At 53.0% G+C, this 17,693-nt stretch overlaps 4 protein-coding genes across 4 annotated transcripts; 1 reads left to right on the top strand and 3 right to left on the bottom strand.

The window, feature by feature from the left end:
* Nucleotides 1-786: 786 nt before the first annotated feature.
* Nucleotides 787-4,576, bottom strand: B0H65DRAFT_339173 (uncharacterized protein). Its single transcript, XM_062823614.1, has 4 exons — nt 4,194-4,576; nt 3,923-4,077; nt 1,060-3,862; nt 787-1,002 (listed from the first exon to the last, which is right to left on the bottom strand). Exons 1-4 carry the CDS (start codon nt 4,384-4,386, stop codon nt 884-886), a joined length of 3,270 nt encoding a protein of 1,089 aa, XP_062677141.1. The 5' UTR covers nt 4,387-4,576; the 3' UTR covers nt 787-883.
* Nucleotides 4,577-8,783: 4,207 nt separating this feature from the next.
* B0H65DRAFT_503389 (putative uracil DNA N-glycosylase) lies at nt 8,784-10,742 on the top strand. Its single transcript, XM_062827874.1, has 2 exons — nt 8,784-9,499; nt 9,647-10,742. The coding sequence occupies exons 1-2, from the start codon at nt 9,036-9,038 to the stop codon at nt 10,467-10,469; spliced, it is 1,287 nt and encodes a 428-aa protein (XP_062677140.1). The 5' UTR covers nt 8,784-9,035; the 3' UTR covers nt 10,470-10,742.
* A 24-nt stretch (nt 10,743-10,766) lies between these two features.
* Nucleotides 10,767-13,692, bottom strand: B0H65DRAFT_534204 (calcineurin-like phosphoesterase-domain-containing protein). Its single transcript, XM_062828995.1, has 2 exons — nt 12,948-13,692; nt 10,767-12,865 (listed from the first exon to the last, which is right to left on the bottom strand). Exons 1-2 carry the CDS (start codon nt 13,293-13,295, stop codon nt 10,961-10,963), a joined length of 2,253 nt encoding a protein of 750 aa, XP_062677139.1. The 5' UTR covers nt 13,296-13,692; the 3' UTR covers nt 10,767-10,960.
* Nucleotides 13,693-14,857: 1,165 nt separating this feature from the next.
* B0H65DRAFT_553299 (glycoside hydrolase superfamily) lies at nt 14,858-17,693 on the bottom strand (the record flags this gene model as incomplete). Its single annotated transcript, XM_062829953.1, has 5 exons — nt 14,858-16,658; nt 16,716-16,935; nt 16,989-17,247; nt 17,304-17,429; nt 17,484-17,693. The coding sequence occupies 5 exons, from the start codon at nt 17,691-17,693 to the stop codon at nt 14,858-14,860; spliced, it is 2,616 nt and encodes an 871-aa protein (XP_062677138.1).

Genomic DNA, 17,693 nt, shown 5'->3' with positions numbered 1-17,693 from the left:
GAAAAGGTCGTAACTTCCTGTCAGGTCGCCTGGCCACTCGAGGCAGGCACTCTATGTCTCGCCCCTCACTTCCTTCTTTCATCCAGCTTTCAATCTCCTTTGTTCCTTCCTAAAGCGACTAGAAAAAATTGGGCAGGTGTTGTATGTGCTGCGTCGCTCCCTCCAGCTGTTGCCAGCGCTGGATTATGGACAAGCTTGCTGCAGTGGTTGCTTGAATGGGGAGGACATAAAGTCTGGCGTATCAAGTGCAGATTTGACCTGTGAACTCTCTTTGTGGGTGGGCGCCCTGTATCAAACCTTGCGACATCAAGTTTACAGCCAGGAAGTGTTGGGAACGATAGTCGACAACATGCTTGGTATTGGTATATTGCTAACAACCTCAAACCCTCAAATCCTCAAATCCTTCTTCCTTCTTCGATAATTCTTAAGTTCAATGGGAGAAAAATGACCTCAAAGTCTCTTTCTCCTCGTATATGTATCTAAACCACCAACAAAGAACAAAAAATCATGAAAAGAAAACAACACTTGGTATGTTTTTCCGCCTGCCTGCCTGCCCCCACGCGCCCAGCGTATACCGTCCGGCCTCCCAGAGAAATTTCAGACAGAAATGAAAAAGGGAAGAAGGGCAAGAAAAGAGAGAAAAAACGAAGTAGAGTAAAGAAGAACTATATAGGAAGCCAGCCGATATAGATAGAGAGAATTAGAGTTTAAGAATTTGGTGGGTATTTCGGGGTATTTCGCATCGTTTTGCCTTTTTTTCTTTCTTTCTCCTTTCCAACACAGACAAACCAGCGACGCTCAATGTTTTTCAGTCATAGAGGTAGTCATCATCATCCCTTGCGGCACCTCCGCTGCAATCAATGCACTGCTGAAAAGGCCGCAACTAGCGACGAGTGTAGACGGGGATGTTCCGACGAGGAGGGGGGCCGCCGCCGTTCTGCTCGGCGTTGTTGGTCAACTCGGCGACGCGGGCCTTGATGCGGGCTACGCGGGATTCGATGGCTGTTTTTGCATGTTAACGTCGATTACACCTCTACTTCTGAATGACTGATAACTTACTCTCTTCGGTACTGCTATACCCATCCAACTCAATCCTCGCTCTCGGCGGTTGGAGACTCCTCGCGCCATCAAGCGGCTGTCCATTGCCATTCGTCTTCTCCTCTTTCAACCTTTGCGCAGCGCGCTCAGCGGCGTTCTTGCGGATCTGAGCCCAGCGATCCTGGGGGTTGGAGCTAGCCGGGCTGAGCGAGACGGGCTCGGGGCTGTTGGGGGTGGAAGAGATCGAGGTCTCGGAGGCGGTCACCTGGGAGATGGGGCGCTCCCTCCTCATGGGCTTCTGCTCTGCAATGTGGACGGGAGTAGGAGCAGGAACGGAAACGGGGGCGCGGACAGCAGCGGCTTGCTGTTCCTCAACGCCTTCGTCCGAGGCAGAATCTTCATCGGGGATGAAGGCGGGTTGGTCGAGCAGAGGACCCTGGTTGAACTGGTTGACGTGCTCCTGAGGCGGGGTGACTTCGGTGGAATCTACCTGGTAAGTCTCCTCAATATCCTGCTGAGGCTGCTCGTAGGTAGGCTCGGCATGGACAGGCTCAGCGGCAGGAGTGGCAGGCAGAGGGTCAGTGATCTCCTCACGGGGAGTCACAAACTGAGTTTCCTCACGCTGCATGGGAGGCTTCTCAGGGGTAGCCGGCTTGGGCTGTACGGGGACCGGCTTGCGAGTCTGAGCCTTTTCGTTGTTCGCGGCAAGCATGGCGTTGAGTTGAGCAGGCGTGTTATCAGCAATCTTTGACGACCTCTTAGCGCGACCAAACAGCTTTCTGAGACCGCCTCCAGTGGTCTTGTGCTCCTTGTGAAGCTTCTTAGACTTCTTGTCATCCACGGGCTCTGGAGAGACCATCATTTCACGGATGAAGTCTCCGCTCTTGCGGACCAGGTCCATGCTCTTAGACTCCCTGGTTGGTGTAGCGAGCGGAGTCTCCCGGCTGGCATTCGAATGGCGTTCTGCAGGATGGACCTCCTGCTCCGTCATCTGCGCCTGTCTCTTTCCAGAGTTGACCGTGTTCGGCGTTCTGGGATGCTCTGGCTGTGAATCCGACCTCGGGGACTGGACAGCCATCTGAGCTGCCGACTTCGGTGGCAGTTCAGGAGCACTCTCGGAATTATCGAGCATCGAGCTGTAGTCATTGCTAGGAGCATAAGAAGAGTCGTTAGTACCGCGGCCAGCGTTCGAGTCAGCCAAGTAGGCCTCGCGAATCGCGTCACGGTCCTGGTCGTACTTGTTGGCCCACTGGACAGCTGGCGATGCGGCGTTCAGAATGCTTGGTTGAAGGGTAAAGACACTACTCGTCTTCTCGGCCATTACTTCCGCGTCATTCCGTCCACGTCTTTGGACAGTCTGAGGTTGTTGCGACTTTTGCTTCTCCTGCATTTGAAGTTGGTAGGCAGCGGCCTGAATCTTGGCCTGCTGCTCCGGGCCAATGCTTGTCTTGCTGACACCAATAGAACCAGTAGTGTGGCTTGCCTTTAGGTTTCCGTCAGGCTTTTCGAGAGCATTCTTGCCGGATATCGACTTCCTCCTGGTGAGGTTCTTATTGCGGCGAGTCCAGCTAAAGAGACCCTTCTTCTCTGCGATATAGGCACCCTCAACGACCTCAGGAGCAGCCCCTTTGACAATCTCCTCCATGACAAGCCAGCGCCCAGCGCGGATAAGAGTCTCAATCACTGCGCAACGACCAAAGGCCGCTTTCCTCCCAGGAGTCTCCTCGGGCGCCAGACTGCTCATCCATACCCACCAGAAAGCGTCATCGAGGTCGAATCTCGTAATGCTGGCAAGCTCACCGGGCGCCAGAGCGTCGTCGAACCTGGGCTTATGAGATTGAGAGCTCTTCTGGCGGACAGTTGTCTCAATGGGCGGCAGAATCTTGTCAGGCGGAAGCAGAATGTTGTGCGAGCTGGGGTTCTTGTCTTCGAATCCCGAAGACAGGAAGTCGGCCCACGAAGGTGTTGTAGGCCTTCCCAGATCGTCGTTAGCTGCAAGCTGGGCTTTGATGGCCTTTTCGCGTTTAGCAGCCAAGGTAGCTTCATCATCGGTGGAATCCTCCTCGATTGTGCCTGAGAAGCCCATGTCCTCGAATCTTGACCACGAAGCATCTCGAAGACTAGTCGAGTGCTTTGTGCTCGAAACGGCCTGGGACTGATTCGCAGCAGAGACCGCTCTAAGGACTCTGCGACACTCCTCAGTCAAGGCCTGAACCGGGTCATCGTACTCGGAATATTCCCTTAACGCCTTATCCTCCTCGCGATACTGGAAGTGATTTGCTCGTCGGAGAAGGGCAAATGGCGTAGGTGATACTGTCTCGACAATCATGGCAACTCTGTGGGTAGAGGATTGCAACAAGGCCGGTCGCTGTGGTGGGTATTCGGTTTCCTGCAAAAGCTTTTGTAGCGACAACGGGAGGGTCGAGATGGCGCCTAGAGTCGGAAGGGGGGCTAAACAACGGAGATAGGCGAAGAACAGATGACTCGTCGCATCAGCCGCCTTTAGCCACGATTTGTAACCTCCTTCAAAGCCCTGACCACCGTCGTCGTGTTCAAATGCCCACCATGCCGCCATGCGGGAGAGCTTTCGGCCTCCGAAACCGTTCATTTTACCATGTGCTGCAACGGCCGAGAGTAAATCGAAGAATTGGAAGATGATTTCGGTTCGGGCCCTGTTATCGACGCTCAGGGGAATAAATGTCTTGAAAGAGTCTCTGGCCATGTTGGAATCTTGTTCGCCGACCTTGAACAACTCGTATGAATCCCAACCGACGACACCTCCTTGCAATCGACTCCAGCACCACTTGATTACACCAGAAATAACCTGTACCACCATGGTCAGCACGTATTAATCGTAACGACTTGTCCTGTCGGGAAAGCGCACCATGGGCTCGGTCATGCGCAGCTCCTGCTGGAGTGCCTCTCCGCGAATCGCTGGGCCGCCATTTTGTTTGTCGAAAAAGTGTCGCACAAAGGTGCGAACGGCGCTGGGGTCGGAGGTCGGTCGGAAGGGGAGCAGTAAAAATGGGATATCGAGAGCTGTTTTAAGAGAGAATTAGCGATTGATCGGACGAGAGTCGGGATGCACAGACGCAAAGGGTAGGTGCAGCATAAGCCAGGTAGTGAACCCCCAGGGGTCCAGATTGATGTCATACCTCGCGACTTGAGCTCCTCGGTAGAGAGGGTGATCAGCTCAACCACCTCTTCGGGTTCAACGGTTGTGCGAGTCCAGGCGTCGGTCCATTGGGGTCCCTTGGGCAGTTGCTCGGCGAAGGAGTCCAAGTCGGCGCCCTTTTTCTTGGACTTGGACTTGTCCTTGTGCTTGAGGCGGGAGAACAAGCTGGACATTGTCGTTTACTTTTTGGGCGTGTGTTGTAATTTGTTTGCTAGTCGAGGGTTGCAGGGCGAGACATTCGATGTAAGAGAAGAATAGCCGAATGCGCGAGGGTATCAGGGGCGTATGGGGGTATTGTATTGCTGCACCAGCGCAATTGAAAGAAGAATAAAAGATCCAAGACAAGACCGACTGGCGATGATGAAATGGACGAAAGTCGAGGTGAGAGATGGGAGAGGACGGCGAGCAATTGGCTGGTCTCGGAGTTTGGGAGTTGGAGGCAAGCGGTCAAAGGTGGGGATGGGGATGGATCCTGGTCCTGGTTCCTTGTTGTCTATACCGATTTGCAGGAGAAAGGGGAATTCCCGTCGTGCCGGCAACCTGACCTCGAGGACTAAGGTTGAGAATGGGAGAGTGAGGGAAAAGAGAGGGAAAAGGTGATTGGGAAGAGACTGGAGAAAAAAGTTGAATGGATGGATGGATGGCACCGGTGACGAGTGGCAGAGACGAGACCGAGAAGCGGGAGCGAGTCTAACCAAGGGCCAAGTACATAGCCCAGAGAGAGAAGCTCTTCAGGGGTTCCCATGCCAATGGCTTTGTGTGATGCCTGCAGGAAATTGGTCGTGACGGTAATTAACATCCACGAGCTGTACATACAGATGCAGTCTGCAGCACATACCGCATCTACTCGCGAGAATGAGTTCAGGTTCTTTCTAGTCCAGGAAAACGCACGTTTTTCTTTCCTTATCAAGTCTAGTTCCCGCTTTTAGAAAAAACCGGTCCTAATGAGTAGAAGCATTCCAAGGACTGGCAAACTACCTTGGCTTACCTTTTCGAGGTCTAAGTAGCTCTCCAGCTTCGGTGGATATCCAAAAAGGAACCTTGACAAAAGAAGTCTGAGAGTGCCGAACGGTGAGATGGCGAGGATGACAACTTTGCTTTGTCCACTTGTCCAGCGTGATGAATTGGTTGACGATGCTGGTCGGTCCCGTAAGACACTGGCCTGTGCGCGGTGGGTTCTCTTTCGGTGCATGCCGTCCTTGAACATCTCTTTTCAGGAACGCCATTTCCTCAAAGGGGGAACGGCTGAGCGCCCAGTCTCGTAAAGCGACGCAAAGTGGTGAAGTGCTCACATGCAGACTGTCTTGTTTTCCAAGGCACGGTGTCCTAAAATGAAGTCAGGTTTGGGTTTAGTCGATCCGGGGCTGAAGTGGGCTTGATGGGCTTCCTGAAATGACGGCCCAATCCCAACTGGGCGCCCATGTCCTCTTCTCAGAGTCTGGAGGACGGGAGGCTTTGAGCTGATATCACCAACTACCATTCAGTAAAATGAACTACACGGCACCGTGGGGGAAATTGTCATGGGGGTGACGATGGCGGGGTCATTTGTCCCTTCAGCGCCTGTCTCGCCTCGGACAGCGCTGTTTCGGACCAAGGCTCCAGCTCCACAGCGACACCTCGCTTCATTACCCTCTACTACTCGTGCAACACATCATGGTTAATTCTCGGCAAGCACCCGGCCCACAGATGAAAGCCGAAGCCACTGCATTCATATTAAATTGAAAGGTGCATGGATGGCAGTTATCGTCTTTTTTGCTTTTCAGACAACAACATTCAGCCCATTTCACCCTCCAGACTCTCCTGTCCGTCCCCTCTCTCGATCTCCCACGCAACACAGCAGAATCAGGAACAACGACGTACAGCATCAGCAGTACTGCATCCAAATCACAGAATCGGGCGTACTATGGTCCTGTCGTGTAACTGGGAGGAATCAAGCGGTTCGCCTCCGCGCCTTAGAATGCCGAGTACTGACTCGCAAGCTGTGACAGAGACATGTCAAAACTGTCATCCCATCACCCCCTTTCTTTTTCTGCTCATCCGATTATGCCGTTGGCGACGAGATTCTTCCTCTCCCGCTCGCCCCGGATACATAGAGCATGAATGAAAAGCTGCCACCTCATCCGTCACAAGAGACCATCGATTTCGCGCTGCCAGTGGTCTGCGAGGTCGATGATGGACGGTCCGCTTTGGAGACCTCATTGGTCGTTTGTTTTAAGCCGTCCTAAAGGTTCTCTGCGCTGGCATGGCTTTCCTTGTCAGGCCTGGTAATCCTTGTTCATCAATACAGGTTGCGGAGCCGCTCTTTGAGGCTATCTTACAGTTTCTCTTTCTTGTCTCCCACGTTTTCAACTCTTCGCCAAAGCTTCCACCTTCTATGGAGACGATATGCAACGACAATCACCCGGATTCTCAGCACTAAAGAGCCTAAAGAGCAGCGTTGTCTGGGATTGATCAGCGTTCGCCCGTCCGCCCTGACAACAATGCTGCACGCCATCCCATGGAACCTTAAGTTAAAACACCACTCGTTCGTTCTCCCTTCTCCCGTCGATGCCCGTGTCCGTTCGGAACCGCTGCGCTGGTAATTATCTCTGCGTTTACTGAAACACGTTAAGGGACTCTCTTACCATTCAGTGTTATCTTCCTGCTCCACCCAAGATTCATGTTTTCCACCCAACGCTTTTGCAATTTCTTCTCTTCAACCCTCTTCTCTTGGCTTCAATGAGCTCCAAAGGAAAAAAGAAACACCAGCCAATCAAACACCAGGACTGGGCGGGTGACTTACCCCTTAGAGGAACTCCACTGGTTCCTGAGCTTAGGGGATCTACGGCCTAATAACCGAGGCGTCTAGGTGTGTCCCTTGTCCCCTACCCATATGCGTTGTTGATCATGAAGAACGTTGAGCCAAGGGTTTGTCGAAAGAATATTCCATTGTGTGTAATTCTCGTCCTTTGCGCGTTGATTAAAAGGCTGGACAATCAACCGGCGATCAATCGTTAGAGCGCCTTCTTAACCAAACCACCAAAGTCAGACACCTCGGCGACTTTGATCAGTTGAGCTTTTTTTTTTTTTTTTTGCTTCAAAAGAGAGCCATGGAAAAGAGGTCGAGCCTAAAAGTCAGGGACAGCTCACTTCCTCGACTCTTCGCAAACACGATCTCGCACCCAAGACAAGGACACTACACGGTGTCCCAATCGTCACTCTTCCACGTTACCAAACCATCGCTTTACGCGACCTCCCTCCCGTTCACAAACTGGATGGCTCAGAGGTTAAGACGGGAACTTTATTCTTCAAAGTGAAAGATAGCGTCGTTTCCATAAGCTTGTTAGTGGAAATCGACATCCGTAAAGAGCCATCATCCTATGCGACCGCTCAGCAAAGGTTTGTCTACCCAAGTCCAGAACTCCAACCCATGTGTGTGTGGGCTTTCTTCAAAGACGCTCTCGGAAACGGCTTTGATCCAAGTCTTGGTTGGTGGTCAACAACTCACCTCAACTGATGACAAGATCTCGGGGACCCCGGTGCTCTCATATTCATTCCAAGACATGCAAAGTGAACACCCGCTCCTCGTACAACTCGGTCGCCTCTCCTCTAGCTGGGATGACGTGCGTTGTGTACGAGTGAGTGTGTGGTACAGCACCGAGTTGCTTGCAGGTGGAGGGCAAACAACGATATGGCGACAGGCCATGACTGGTTACTCTTCAGTTAATCCGGAGTTTTCAGTTTCTCTCAGAGGCTCTTGGATAAATGCTAGAAATCGAGCCGGTCTTTAGTCATGTCAGCGCAAATGCCCGCGAGTTAAAACCAAAGAAGGCTCAACCCAAGTATATAATGCATACGAACAGACCGCTTAACGACTCCAAAAGCTCTCAGTCCATCAACATGGTTCCTAAAATCGCAACTAAGACCTCATGTAGTGGTGCGAGAATAAAAAGGGTGCATTTTGTACAACCCAACCTCGGCGATCTCGGCATTCAGACGAGGGTTGGGCGGAGAGAAGATGCGATACTGGACAGTCAGCGGTGCCGGGCGCAGGGACCTCCACCTCTTCCGTAAAGCCCGGCCGGATGTCGTTTCAAGTCCGCCGAAGGAAATCGGAGCAGCAGTCTGCCATAGAACTTGCTTTAATTCCAACCTCGTGTGCAAGTGTGGAAGGGTGTTGGTTGGATGCACGTTGCGAAAAGTGCCTCCTGATAAAGAGAAAGCAATTCGAATGATGTCAAAGGGAGAAGATGCAGGCCAACAAGGTCCCCAATCCCCGGCTCCACCACTCGGCCGGCAAGCGCCCGATTTCGGCGGCGTCAGTGACTCTACTCCACTCCCGCTACCCGGCGGGGCCAGCTCCAATGCGTTAACGGAGCGGATCCGCTTTCAACGGCATCGGTGGGGCCGACTAGGGTCTTAATTGAACGATGACGCCAAAAGTCGCGTCTTGGGACTGTAGAGAGACGTGGTTTTGCTTTTTTAGCGTTGTTTGCCATCGAGGGACTTCACCTGACAACATCAACAAAACTTGAGAAACAAACGGAGGAAGGAACACTACTTTTTTTTCTTCCAGTTTTTTTTTTTTTTTCAGTTCAGGCCCCTCGAGTTTGAATATCCGTTTTGAATCCGTCATTTCAACAACGAACTCTTTTTCTCACTCCATCAAGTGAGAGTTCAAGACGTCCTCACCTCAAGATCATCTGCAATAGTAATCACGGCTTCAAGGAACCCCACGGCCTCTTTGGGTCATCTTAAAAGTCGCCGTCTTTCAACCCTCTCCTACCACCTCAACCACACCTACAAACCACCACCATCACCACCATCTCCAACATCCAGAACAATGTCCACCCTCAAACGCAAAGCCGGCTCCTCCCAGCCCGGCTCCTCCGACGCCAAAAAGCCCAAACAAAACGGCAACATCATGTCCTTCTTCGGGGCGCCCAAGCCCGGCGGTCCTCTCAATTCCTCTCCCACAACCACAACCCGATCGACGACAACCCGCAGCCAGAGTCAGAGTCAGCTCAGCAACGGCAACAACAACAGCAACAGTAGCGCTAGTACTAGTGCCACCCCAGACCCTGCTACCGTAACGAGCAAGTTCAACAAAGAGAAATGGGTAGCCTCCCTCACTGCCGAGCAACGCGATCTTCTCCAGCTGGAGATCGACACCCTCGACGAGAGCTGGCTAGCCCATCTCAAGTCGGAGATAGTCACCAAGGAATTTTTAGATCTCAAACGGTTCCTGAAGAAAGAATGGGAGAGCGGTAAGACGATATTTCCGCCCAAGGAGGATATTTACAGCTGGTATGTCTTTTTTCTTTCCTTTCCCTTTTCCTTTCCCTTTTCCTTTTCCATCTTTTTTTTTTTTTTTTTTTTTTTTTCAGAAATTTTGTCCGATCCCGATCCCGTCCCGTTCAAATTCAAGCTAACAAACCCCTCCCACAAAACAAGGTCCCGCCACACCCCCCTCCCCACCGTCCGCACCGTCATCCTCGGCCAAGACCCCTACCACAACCACAACCAAGCCCACGGCCTCTCCTTCTCCGTGCGGCCTCCCACGCCCGCCCCTCCCTCCCTGCGCAACATCTTCATCGGTCTCACCCGCGACTACCCCTCCTCTTTTACTCCCCCCCCTGCCAAGGGGGGTTTACTTACCCCCTGGGCCGACCGCGGCGTTTTGCTGCTGAACACTTGTCTGACGGTGCGCGCGCACGAAGCGAATTCGCATTCCAACAAGGGTTGGGAGCGCTTTACCCAACGGGTTATTGATTTGGTTAATGAAAGACAGAAGCGGGGAGTGGTGTTCATGGCGTGGGGAGCACCGGCGGGAAAGAGGGTGAGTAAGGTGGACGAAAAGAGGCATTTGGTGTTGCGGAGTGTGCATCCCAGTCCGTTGAGCGCGCACAGGGGGTTTTTTGAGGCGGGCCATTTTAGGCGGGGGAATGAGTGGTTGGAAAGTAGGTATGGGAGGGCGGGGAGGGTGGATTGGAGTTTGGTGGAGGGGAGGAGTGTGTTTGATGATGAGGTGGTGGAAGAGGAGAAGAAGAAAGAGGTGAAGGGTGGAGAGGAGGAGGAGGATGATGAGTTTGAAGGTGGAGAGATCTTTGATGAGGAGGGGTTGAAGGAGGTTGAGGCTGTTGTTGAGAAGGTTGAGACGGGGGAGGGGAAGGAGGAGGAGATGAAGACGGATTTGTTGGTGAAAAAGAAGGAGAAAGAAAGTGATGAGAATGCTGTTCCTGAAGAGGAGCAGATGGAAAAGATGGAGGAGGAGTGATGACTAGGCGTTTGGATGGGCCATTGGCTTGCACATATTTGTCTGTGAGCGCTGGGTTGCACATGTTGTTTATACCCATGCGGTTCCTGTGTTGCAAGGAGCCAGTTTTTGATTGGACATAGGCGACGTATACTATATGCTTCGGTTCTTCAGGGTCGGTGTTCGGAGTTATGCGTCATTATTGTTCTTGGGTCTAGCTCTGGTGAGTTTACATAGAGCATCAGGGATAAAAAGGCGCTCGTCATAGTTCAATGAAGCAAAGCATGAAAGCAACCTAGGCCACGATGTTGAAACCATGTAAATATGATAAAATTTATATGTATGTACCGGCACCTTTCTAATGCCACCGGATGGTCATAATAGACAACAACCCCCTTATATCACTTTTACTCTAACCCCCTACTACCATCTTCCAGCATATCCTTCTGTTTCTCTATCCCCATTCCTAATCTTCACCATACCCTAAAGAGACATACATTACCACGATCCTACTACCCCTTCCAAGCCAACCACCCAAAAACCCCCACCACCATCCACGCCACCCTCCAAACCGTCGTCCACAACTCCGTCACCACCACCCCCATGGCCGTCTTCGGCTTCGGCTTTTTCCTGCTCTGCTTCGCCCTCCACTTCGAAGAACTCATCGACGACGTCGCCCCACCATAATAAAGATCCTCCTCATTTTCTCCAGGGATCTCAATCCTCGGCTCATGATGATGTCCATGCTTCCCACCCCATGACCATCCTTTAGTAGACTTATTACTATTACTGTAAACACTCGATTTTCTACTTCTTCCACTACTTCCTTTCTCATGGCCGCCATTTCTAGGACTAGTTTTCCTCAGTGAAGAAGAACTGACTGACCCGGTCCTGGTCATCCGTCGTTCTCCCGAAGTGCCTCCTGAGGAGCCGTACTTGGATGAGGAGGCCGAGTACCCGGCCGAGGGGAGGGTGTATTCGTCGTAATCTTCTTGCTTGGCTTTGAAGACGGGGAGGATGGAGATACCACCCGGGTGGCTGCTGTCGCTGTCCAAGTCAAGGGCGAATCTGGGCAGGTTGAGGACGGGCACCAGAAAAGCGCGGATGGCGAGGAGGATCACACAAAAAATGCCGAGGCCGACGTAGTGGAGGTAGGTGCTGATTTGGTTCGGGAGGAGGCAGAGGTGCGTTTGGATGGTTGGTTGGCCGTCACCTGCCAAGGGCTTGCCGGTCACTGGGTCGAGCGGGTTGTATAAGCTGACCATTTGGAAACCGGGGGTGGGGACGCCCATGGCCATGCTGATGGATTTGACGGTGATTTCGCGGACTGAACCTTGGTTGGGCGCGTGCACTACTTCGCAGTAGTCGTGGTCGTCGCCGGAGAAGGCGTGGATGACGTTGCCGATTTTCTCAATCAGGCTTATGGACTGCTTCTCGTCGAGGACGTTCTGGTATTGGTAACCACGGAACACGGAAATAGCGTTGCGGTGGTCGGGGATGACCGGCTCGGTCTGACCCTTTGGCGGAAGTGTAGGGGGCCAGTGCTCGCGCTTCGGGCCGCATGGGGTGCCGGGTGGTCGGTAGAGCGGGACGTGGGTGAGGAGGACGGTCGGGAGGTCGGGGATTTTCTGGTTATTCTCATCGTTGACAAGACGCGGCTGATCCTTGAAGTTGGCCTTGTTGAGCTCTTCGATGCGGTGGTGCAGTTTAACCTCGGGAACTTCTCCCCTCAGATACCGTAGCTCCTTCTCCACAGCCTTTTGCATCGTCCACTTCACCTGGTTGATAAAGTGCTCCGTCGGTTTGTAAATAGGCTGTACATCCTGCCTGGCAACCTCCGACAAGCTAGCAGCGCTCATCGACACCGTATCGACCGAAACAAAGGTATGGTTTCCAACCACATCCACGCGGTTTCCCTCGCCAAAGTAAGCCTCGAACCTGTTCCTCACCGGAAGCTTGATCTCAGCACCAAATCCCAAGTCGTGGTTCCCGGGTAAGCTGGCAATCAGTTTCCTCCTCTTGTGCTCGTTCTCCGGCTTCTGCCCCGCCTCAAGCCACGGACTGAAGAAAATCTCGCCAAACCTCGCGTACTCCTTCAACCAGTAAAACTCGTTGTACTTCTTATTCCAACTCTTTAGGTATTTCTGCTCGTCTTTCGGGTGCGGACCCCATTCCGGGTCTCTAAAGTCTCCACGTGCCGTCTTCCACTCCCGTCCGCCGTCGAATAGGTCGCCTAGGAAGAAGATCGTATCGGGATCAAGTTGTGATTGCATTTGCGTGTAGGATCGGCGGATGTAGTTATCGACAATCGTCATCGTCAACGGGTTCAACGGCCACGGTCGTCCGGGGTACGAATGGGGGTCGATGAGCTGGGGATCGGCCACCAGAACGAGGTGGTGAGGGTTCGCGCCGGCGGGCTGTTTTGTTTAAACCACATCATTAGCTTTTTCCACTTTCTTCCACGCGGTCCACGCAACACAACTTTTACAAAGGTCTTACCCATCTCTCCCACTTCCCCCACTCACACTCCTCCACCGCCGAATGAAACACCCATCTCTCGCCCCAAAGCAAGACGACAATCCAAGCCGCCACCAGCAAGTGCGGGAAGCTGAACAGACGGTTATACGTCAAGTTCATGCGCAGCCGCCGTCCGGCATTGACGATGGCCGCCCAAGCCATGAAGCGACCGCGTTCCCTCCAGAAGCGCCAGGCGGAGCGGGACGAGTGGGCGAGGAAGGCGCGCAGGTCGTCGAGAAACGAAGTCGAGTCGGAGCGGCGGTGTTTGGGTTGGAATGATGAGCTGCTGCTGTAGCCGTAGCCCCCATTGCTACTATACGATGGCGCCATGATAGGGTGTCAGTGTAGCCATTCCCGGTTTGTGTCGGGTTGGGGGGAAATGGTTTTTGTTTATGGGAGGAGGAGATTGGAGTTGGATGTCGAGAAGCCAAATGGAACGAAACGAAACGTGGCAAGGCTTCGGTGTTGTTGATGTGGGCAATTCAGGGGTGTTTTCCCACTGTAGCGGAAGTGGAAACCAATGGAGCTGCCGTTCTAGAGCCGCGGCGGGAGAGTGGAGTTGTGGATTCCCGCGTCTTTGCTGTGGTGGAGTTGCCGCCTTAACGCTTCCTCAGATCAGGGGGTATCAGCACTCCACTATCAATCTGCAATGACGATGTTGGAAGTGGAAAGCAATATCGAATTTCAATGGAATTATCACAACATCAACTCAACAGAGTTGTTGTTGTTGTTGTTGTTATGGAAACATTGACAGTTCAGCCGCCGCCAACGAGGCAAAGTCTCAGTCCCGCCCTCCAGCCTCCAGCCTCTCGGCTTAAGCGGGGCCGCCTGACCACTCAGGAGTCAGGAACAAAGATGCAAGACATGACGCCAAAAAAAACCACCCGAGTCGGGTGTTAAGGCCCTTGCATTTATAGAATGAGAAAAGGGCTTTAAAGCAGCCTCGCTTTAGATACTGCAAGTTTTTGTGGTTGGAAAAGAAAAAAGGAAAAGGATCCGACAAGCAAGGGAGAATTTCGGATCTCGGCATCGATGCATGGGTGTGCTCTGTTAAGAAGTGGGCTGTAATGACGCGGTAACACTAACACTTGCACCAACCAAAGACAAGCGATCGAAGCGACAAGTTGAAACGCTCTTGGATAGCCGAAACACCCACGCACTGGATACCAATCTCTTATTTTCAATTTCAAGGGTCCTGGATATCTTTTGGCGAGTATGTCTTTTTGTCCCATCACATGCAATGCGTAAGGTATGTATACCAGAAATAATTATTGGCAAGCTGCCCAGCCCAGGGGCAGGGTAACGACACCCGGCACCAGCAAATGCAACCAGCGTATTCGGTCCCTTGGAAAGCCGTGCCGGATGGCCGGGAGAATCGTGGGGGCTGTTTTTTCACTTTCTCTCACATTCTCACACACATCTTTCACATTCCGAAATTCCTAGGGTACCCTGTCCAGCTGAAAAGTGAGTTCCAAGCAAGCGGATTTTAGTGCCTAGCACACCGTCACGGAAGGAGACTCCCGAATAACGTGGTCATGGGGTTACCCTGCATTTAGTTGTGGTGTGGTAGGTACTTCTGATCAGGGTATGTACTTTGGGGTAAATAGTGGTGTGGTTATGTTCAGATTTGGTCGAGCTATGTACAGTGTGCTCATTCTAAGCAACTTGAGGGGAAGTATGGACAATGAAAGATGAAGAAGTGACCGAGGCATTCAATCGGGTCTTCACAAAAAAGGTTCAACTTCCACTCAGATCTAAAAGACCCAAGTAAAAGTCTGCTTAACCTCAAACGGCACAGAATACCTACACCAACCATCACATTAGCAATCAAGTCATCATCATCAAAAGAGTCACGAAAGAGCATGATGAAAATGCAGGCAGGGTAAAAAAACTCACTTGATATCCCCCGCCGAACTCCCCACCAAAACCAAAAACCTGCCCTCCTCCGCCACCCACCCCTTCCTCTCCGTATCATAATACCCCACCGCATACTTATCCAGTTCGATCCTCACGTGCTTGGTCTCGCCCCTTTCCAGCGTCACCTTCTCAAACGCGACCAACTCCTTCTCCGGCCTAGGCAGTCTGGACTTTTCATCCCTGACGTACACCTGCACCGTCTCCGCGCCGTCCAGGTCTCCCACGTTGCTGATGGCCACGCACAGCTCGATGACTCCATCATTCTGCGTCAGTACGCGGCTGGATAGAGAGGGGCGGCCGTACTCGAAGGAGGTATAGGAAAGACCGTGGCCGAAGGGGAAGAGCGGCGCGATCTTGGAGCGGTCGTAGTGTCGGTAGCCGATGTAGAGACCTTCGCCGTAGATGACCTCGAGGTTCTCGCCGGGCCAGTTATGGTAGGCTGGTGTATCTTCGAGGCGCTTGGGGAAGGTGCAGGGCAGTTTGCCGCTGGGGTTGCGCAGACCGAAGAGGACGTCCGCGAGGGCGTTACCTGCTTCTTGGCCTTGGTACCATGCTTGTAAGATGGCAGGAACGCGGTCAGCCCAGGGCATGGTGACGGGCGAGCCGGACTGGTTGACGACGACGGTGTTGGGGTTGGCTTTGGCGACGGCTTCGACGAGGCGGTCTTGCGAGCTGTTGTAGGGCAGGTCCATGGTTTGGCGGTCGTAGCCCTCGGATTCCCACTCGGCGTCGAGGCCGACGATAACGATGGCCACGTCGGCAGAGGAGGCGGCGTCGATGGCTTCTTGCAGGTAGTCGACTTGGTCTTCTTCCTTGAAGCCGATGCGGCAGCCGCCGTAGCGGTGGGTCATCCCCATTTGCTTTTGCTTGGTGACGGGCCGGAGCTCGTTGGTCATTTCGACACGGAGTTCGACGGGGCGGTTGGCGTCCATCTCGACGTCGACGAGGTAGTCGACCGAGCCGTCGAACATGGCTTCGCCTTCTTCGGTCCAGTCCCAGAGGTCGAGGGAGAGCTTGCCGTTGATGTAGAGCTTGCCGGGGCCGACGGACATGTAGGAGATGGTGTGCTTGCCCGAGTGCTTGGGGGTGAGGTAGGTGGTTGCGACGGCAGACCATTCGGGGCCAGTCTGTGCGAGAGGTGCGGAGTCCCAGAGGAAGAGATCGGTGTTGGTTCGCCGCTGAATGGTTACGGGCTCGCCCTTGAACTTGTCACCCTTGAACCACTCGATTGTGACACCGGGCTTGCCAGTCTTGTCGGAGCAGTAAGGGGAGGCAACGGGGAGCCACTTGTAGATGTGGCAGCCCTGGGCGTATGTGACGGGCTTCTTGGCAACCTTGCGGATGCTTTCAAGAGGGAGGGTGGTGTAATAGGGGTTCAGGCTGGCACTTCCACCACCTCCAGCGATAGCTCGGTTGGCATTGGGGCCGATGACGGCAACCTTGGTGGTCTTGGGGTTGATTGGAAGAATCGAGCCTTCATTTTTCAGAAGGGTGAGACCCTGAATACCAGCCTCACGGATCAGCTCCCGGGTTTCCTCTCTGTCATCTTCCTTTTCCGCAGCTTCGGGTGTCAGATCGCTTCCTTTTGTGCGTTCGACAAGAGTGAGGACGTTCTCAGCCGCTCTGTCAATGTCAGCCTGGGAGAGTTCGCCCTTGTTCAGGGCCTCCATGACCTTTTCATAACGCCATTTCTTGGAGTGGGGGAACTCGATATCGCAACCAGCTTTGATGGACTCGGCGGTAGAGTTGACACCACCCCAATCGGAGATGACGGCACTGTGTCGGTGTTAGTTGATCTTGTAATTTTCAAGCGGGGTAATGATTGCCACTCACCCATCAAACTTCCACTCATCTCGAAGAACCTCCTTCAAGGTGTGAGTGTTCATGTCAGCGTGAACCCCATTTACGAGGTTATAACAAGACATGACAGCCCATGGCTTGGCCTCGCGGACGGCAATCTCAAACGGCCGTAGGTAAATCTCACGGAGTGGCCTTTCGGCAATCACGGAGTTGACTGTCAACCTGTTCGTTTCTTGCTCATTACCAACAAAGTCTGTCTTATGTCAGCTTTATACCTCTTCGGATCAATAGACAGATGGAACTCACGCTTAATGGTAGCAGCCACACCATTCTCCTGAAGACCCTTGATATACTGAGCGGCAAGCTTGCCAGTAAGAAGAGGATCCTCAGAGAAAGACTCGAAATTTCTTCCTCCCAAGGGATGCCTGTGCATGCAGACCGTGGGCGCAAGGAGAATGTTGGCCTGGCGAGCCTTTGCTTCCTCGGCCAGATGACGGCCTACTTCGCGGAGGAGGGCCTTGTTCCACGTGGCGGCCAATGAAATACCGCAGGGAAATAATGCAGCCTATTTGAGGATTAGCACCAAATCAAAATTGGCCAGCTTGATGGCTCTGAACTCACCTTGGTACCGCCAACAAAGATACCACCTCGGGCACCATTGGGTCCATCACTCGTTTTAACTGCAGGGATATTCTTCTCCGGGATCGACTTTGTCCTCCAGAAGTCCGCGGCAGTTAGGAGGGAAATCTGTATCTGTCAGCTTGCTGCCGGTCCCTCTCGAGAATATGTCGAATGTCGTACCTTCTCCTCCTGTGTCAGGCTTGCCAACTTCTTCTTGGCCAGGAACCTCTTGTTCTTCGGGACGGCCACCTCCTGGAACGGGCTTCCCATGGGCGAGAACTCGGTATCGGGCGTGGTGTTGCTGTCGGTGCTGCTGGAAGGGGAGGCATTGGTATCGATGTCCCGCTCGAATGGGCCTCTCCCAACGGCGATCGAGGAAAGTGAAGTCAT

The sequence above is a fragment of the Neurospora tetraspora genome (genome assembly GCF_033439725.1).
Source record: "Neurospora tetraspora strain CBS 560.94 chromosome Unknown B0H65scaffold_9, whole genome shotgun sequence".
In the NCBI taxonomy this organism is placed as follows: domain Eukaryota; kingdom Fungi; phylum Ascomycota; class Sordariomycetes; order Sordariales; family Sordariaceae; genus Neurospora; species Neurospora tetraspora.
This window is presented reverse-complemented; position numbering and strand designations above follow the sequence as displayed.

Coding starts and splice junctions, on each gene's coding strand:
- B0H65DRAFT_503389 (XM_062827874.1), top strand. CDS start 9,036: ATGTCCACCCTCAAACGCAAAGCCGGCTCCTCCCAGCCCGGCTCCTCC. Junction 9,500..9,646: donor AAGGAGGATATTTACAGCTG/GTATGTCTTTTT, acceptor CCACAAAACAAG/GTCCCGCCACACCCCCCTCC.
- B0H65DRAFT_339173 (XM_062823614.1), bottom strand. CDS start 4,386: ATGTCCAGCTTGTTCTCCCGCCTCAAGCACAAGGACAAGTCCAAGTCC. Junction 4,078..4,193: donor CGAGGAGCTCAAGTCGCGAG/GTATGACATCAA, acceptor CTCTTAAAACAG/CTCTCGATATCCCATTTTTA. Junction 1,003..1,059: donor GTATAGCAGTACCGAAGAGA/GTAAGTTATCAG, acceptor ATGCAAAAACAG/CCATCGAATCCCGCGTAGCC.
- B0H65DRAFT_534204 (XM_062828995.1), bottom strand. CDS start 13,295: ATGGCGCCATCGTATAGTAGCAATGGGGGCTACGGCTACAGCAGCAGC. Junction 12,866..12,947: donor GGGGGAAGTGGGAGAGATGG/GTAAGACCTTTG, acceptor TAAACAAAACAG/CCCGCCGGCGCGAACCCTCA.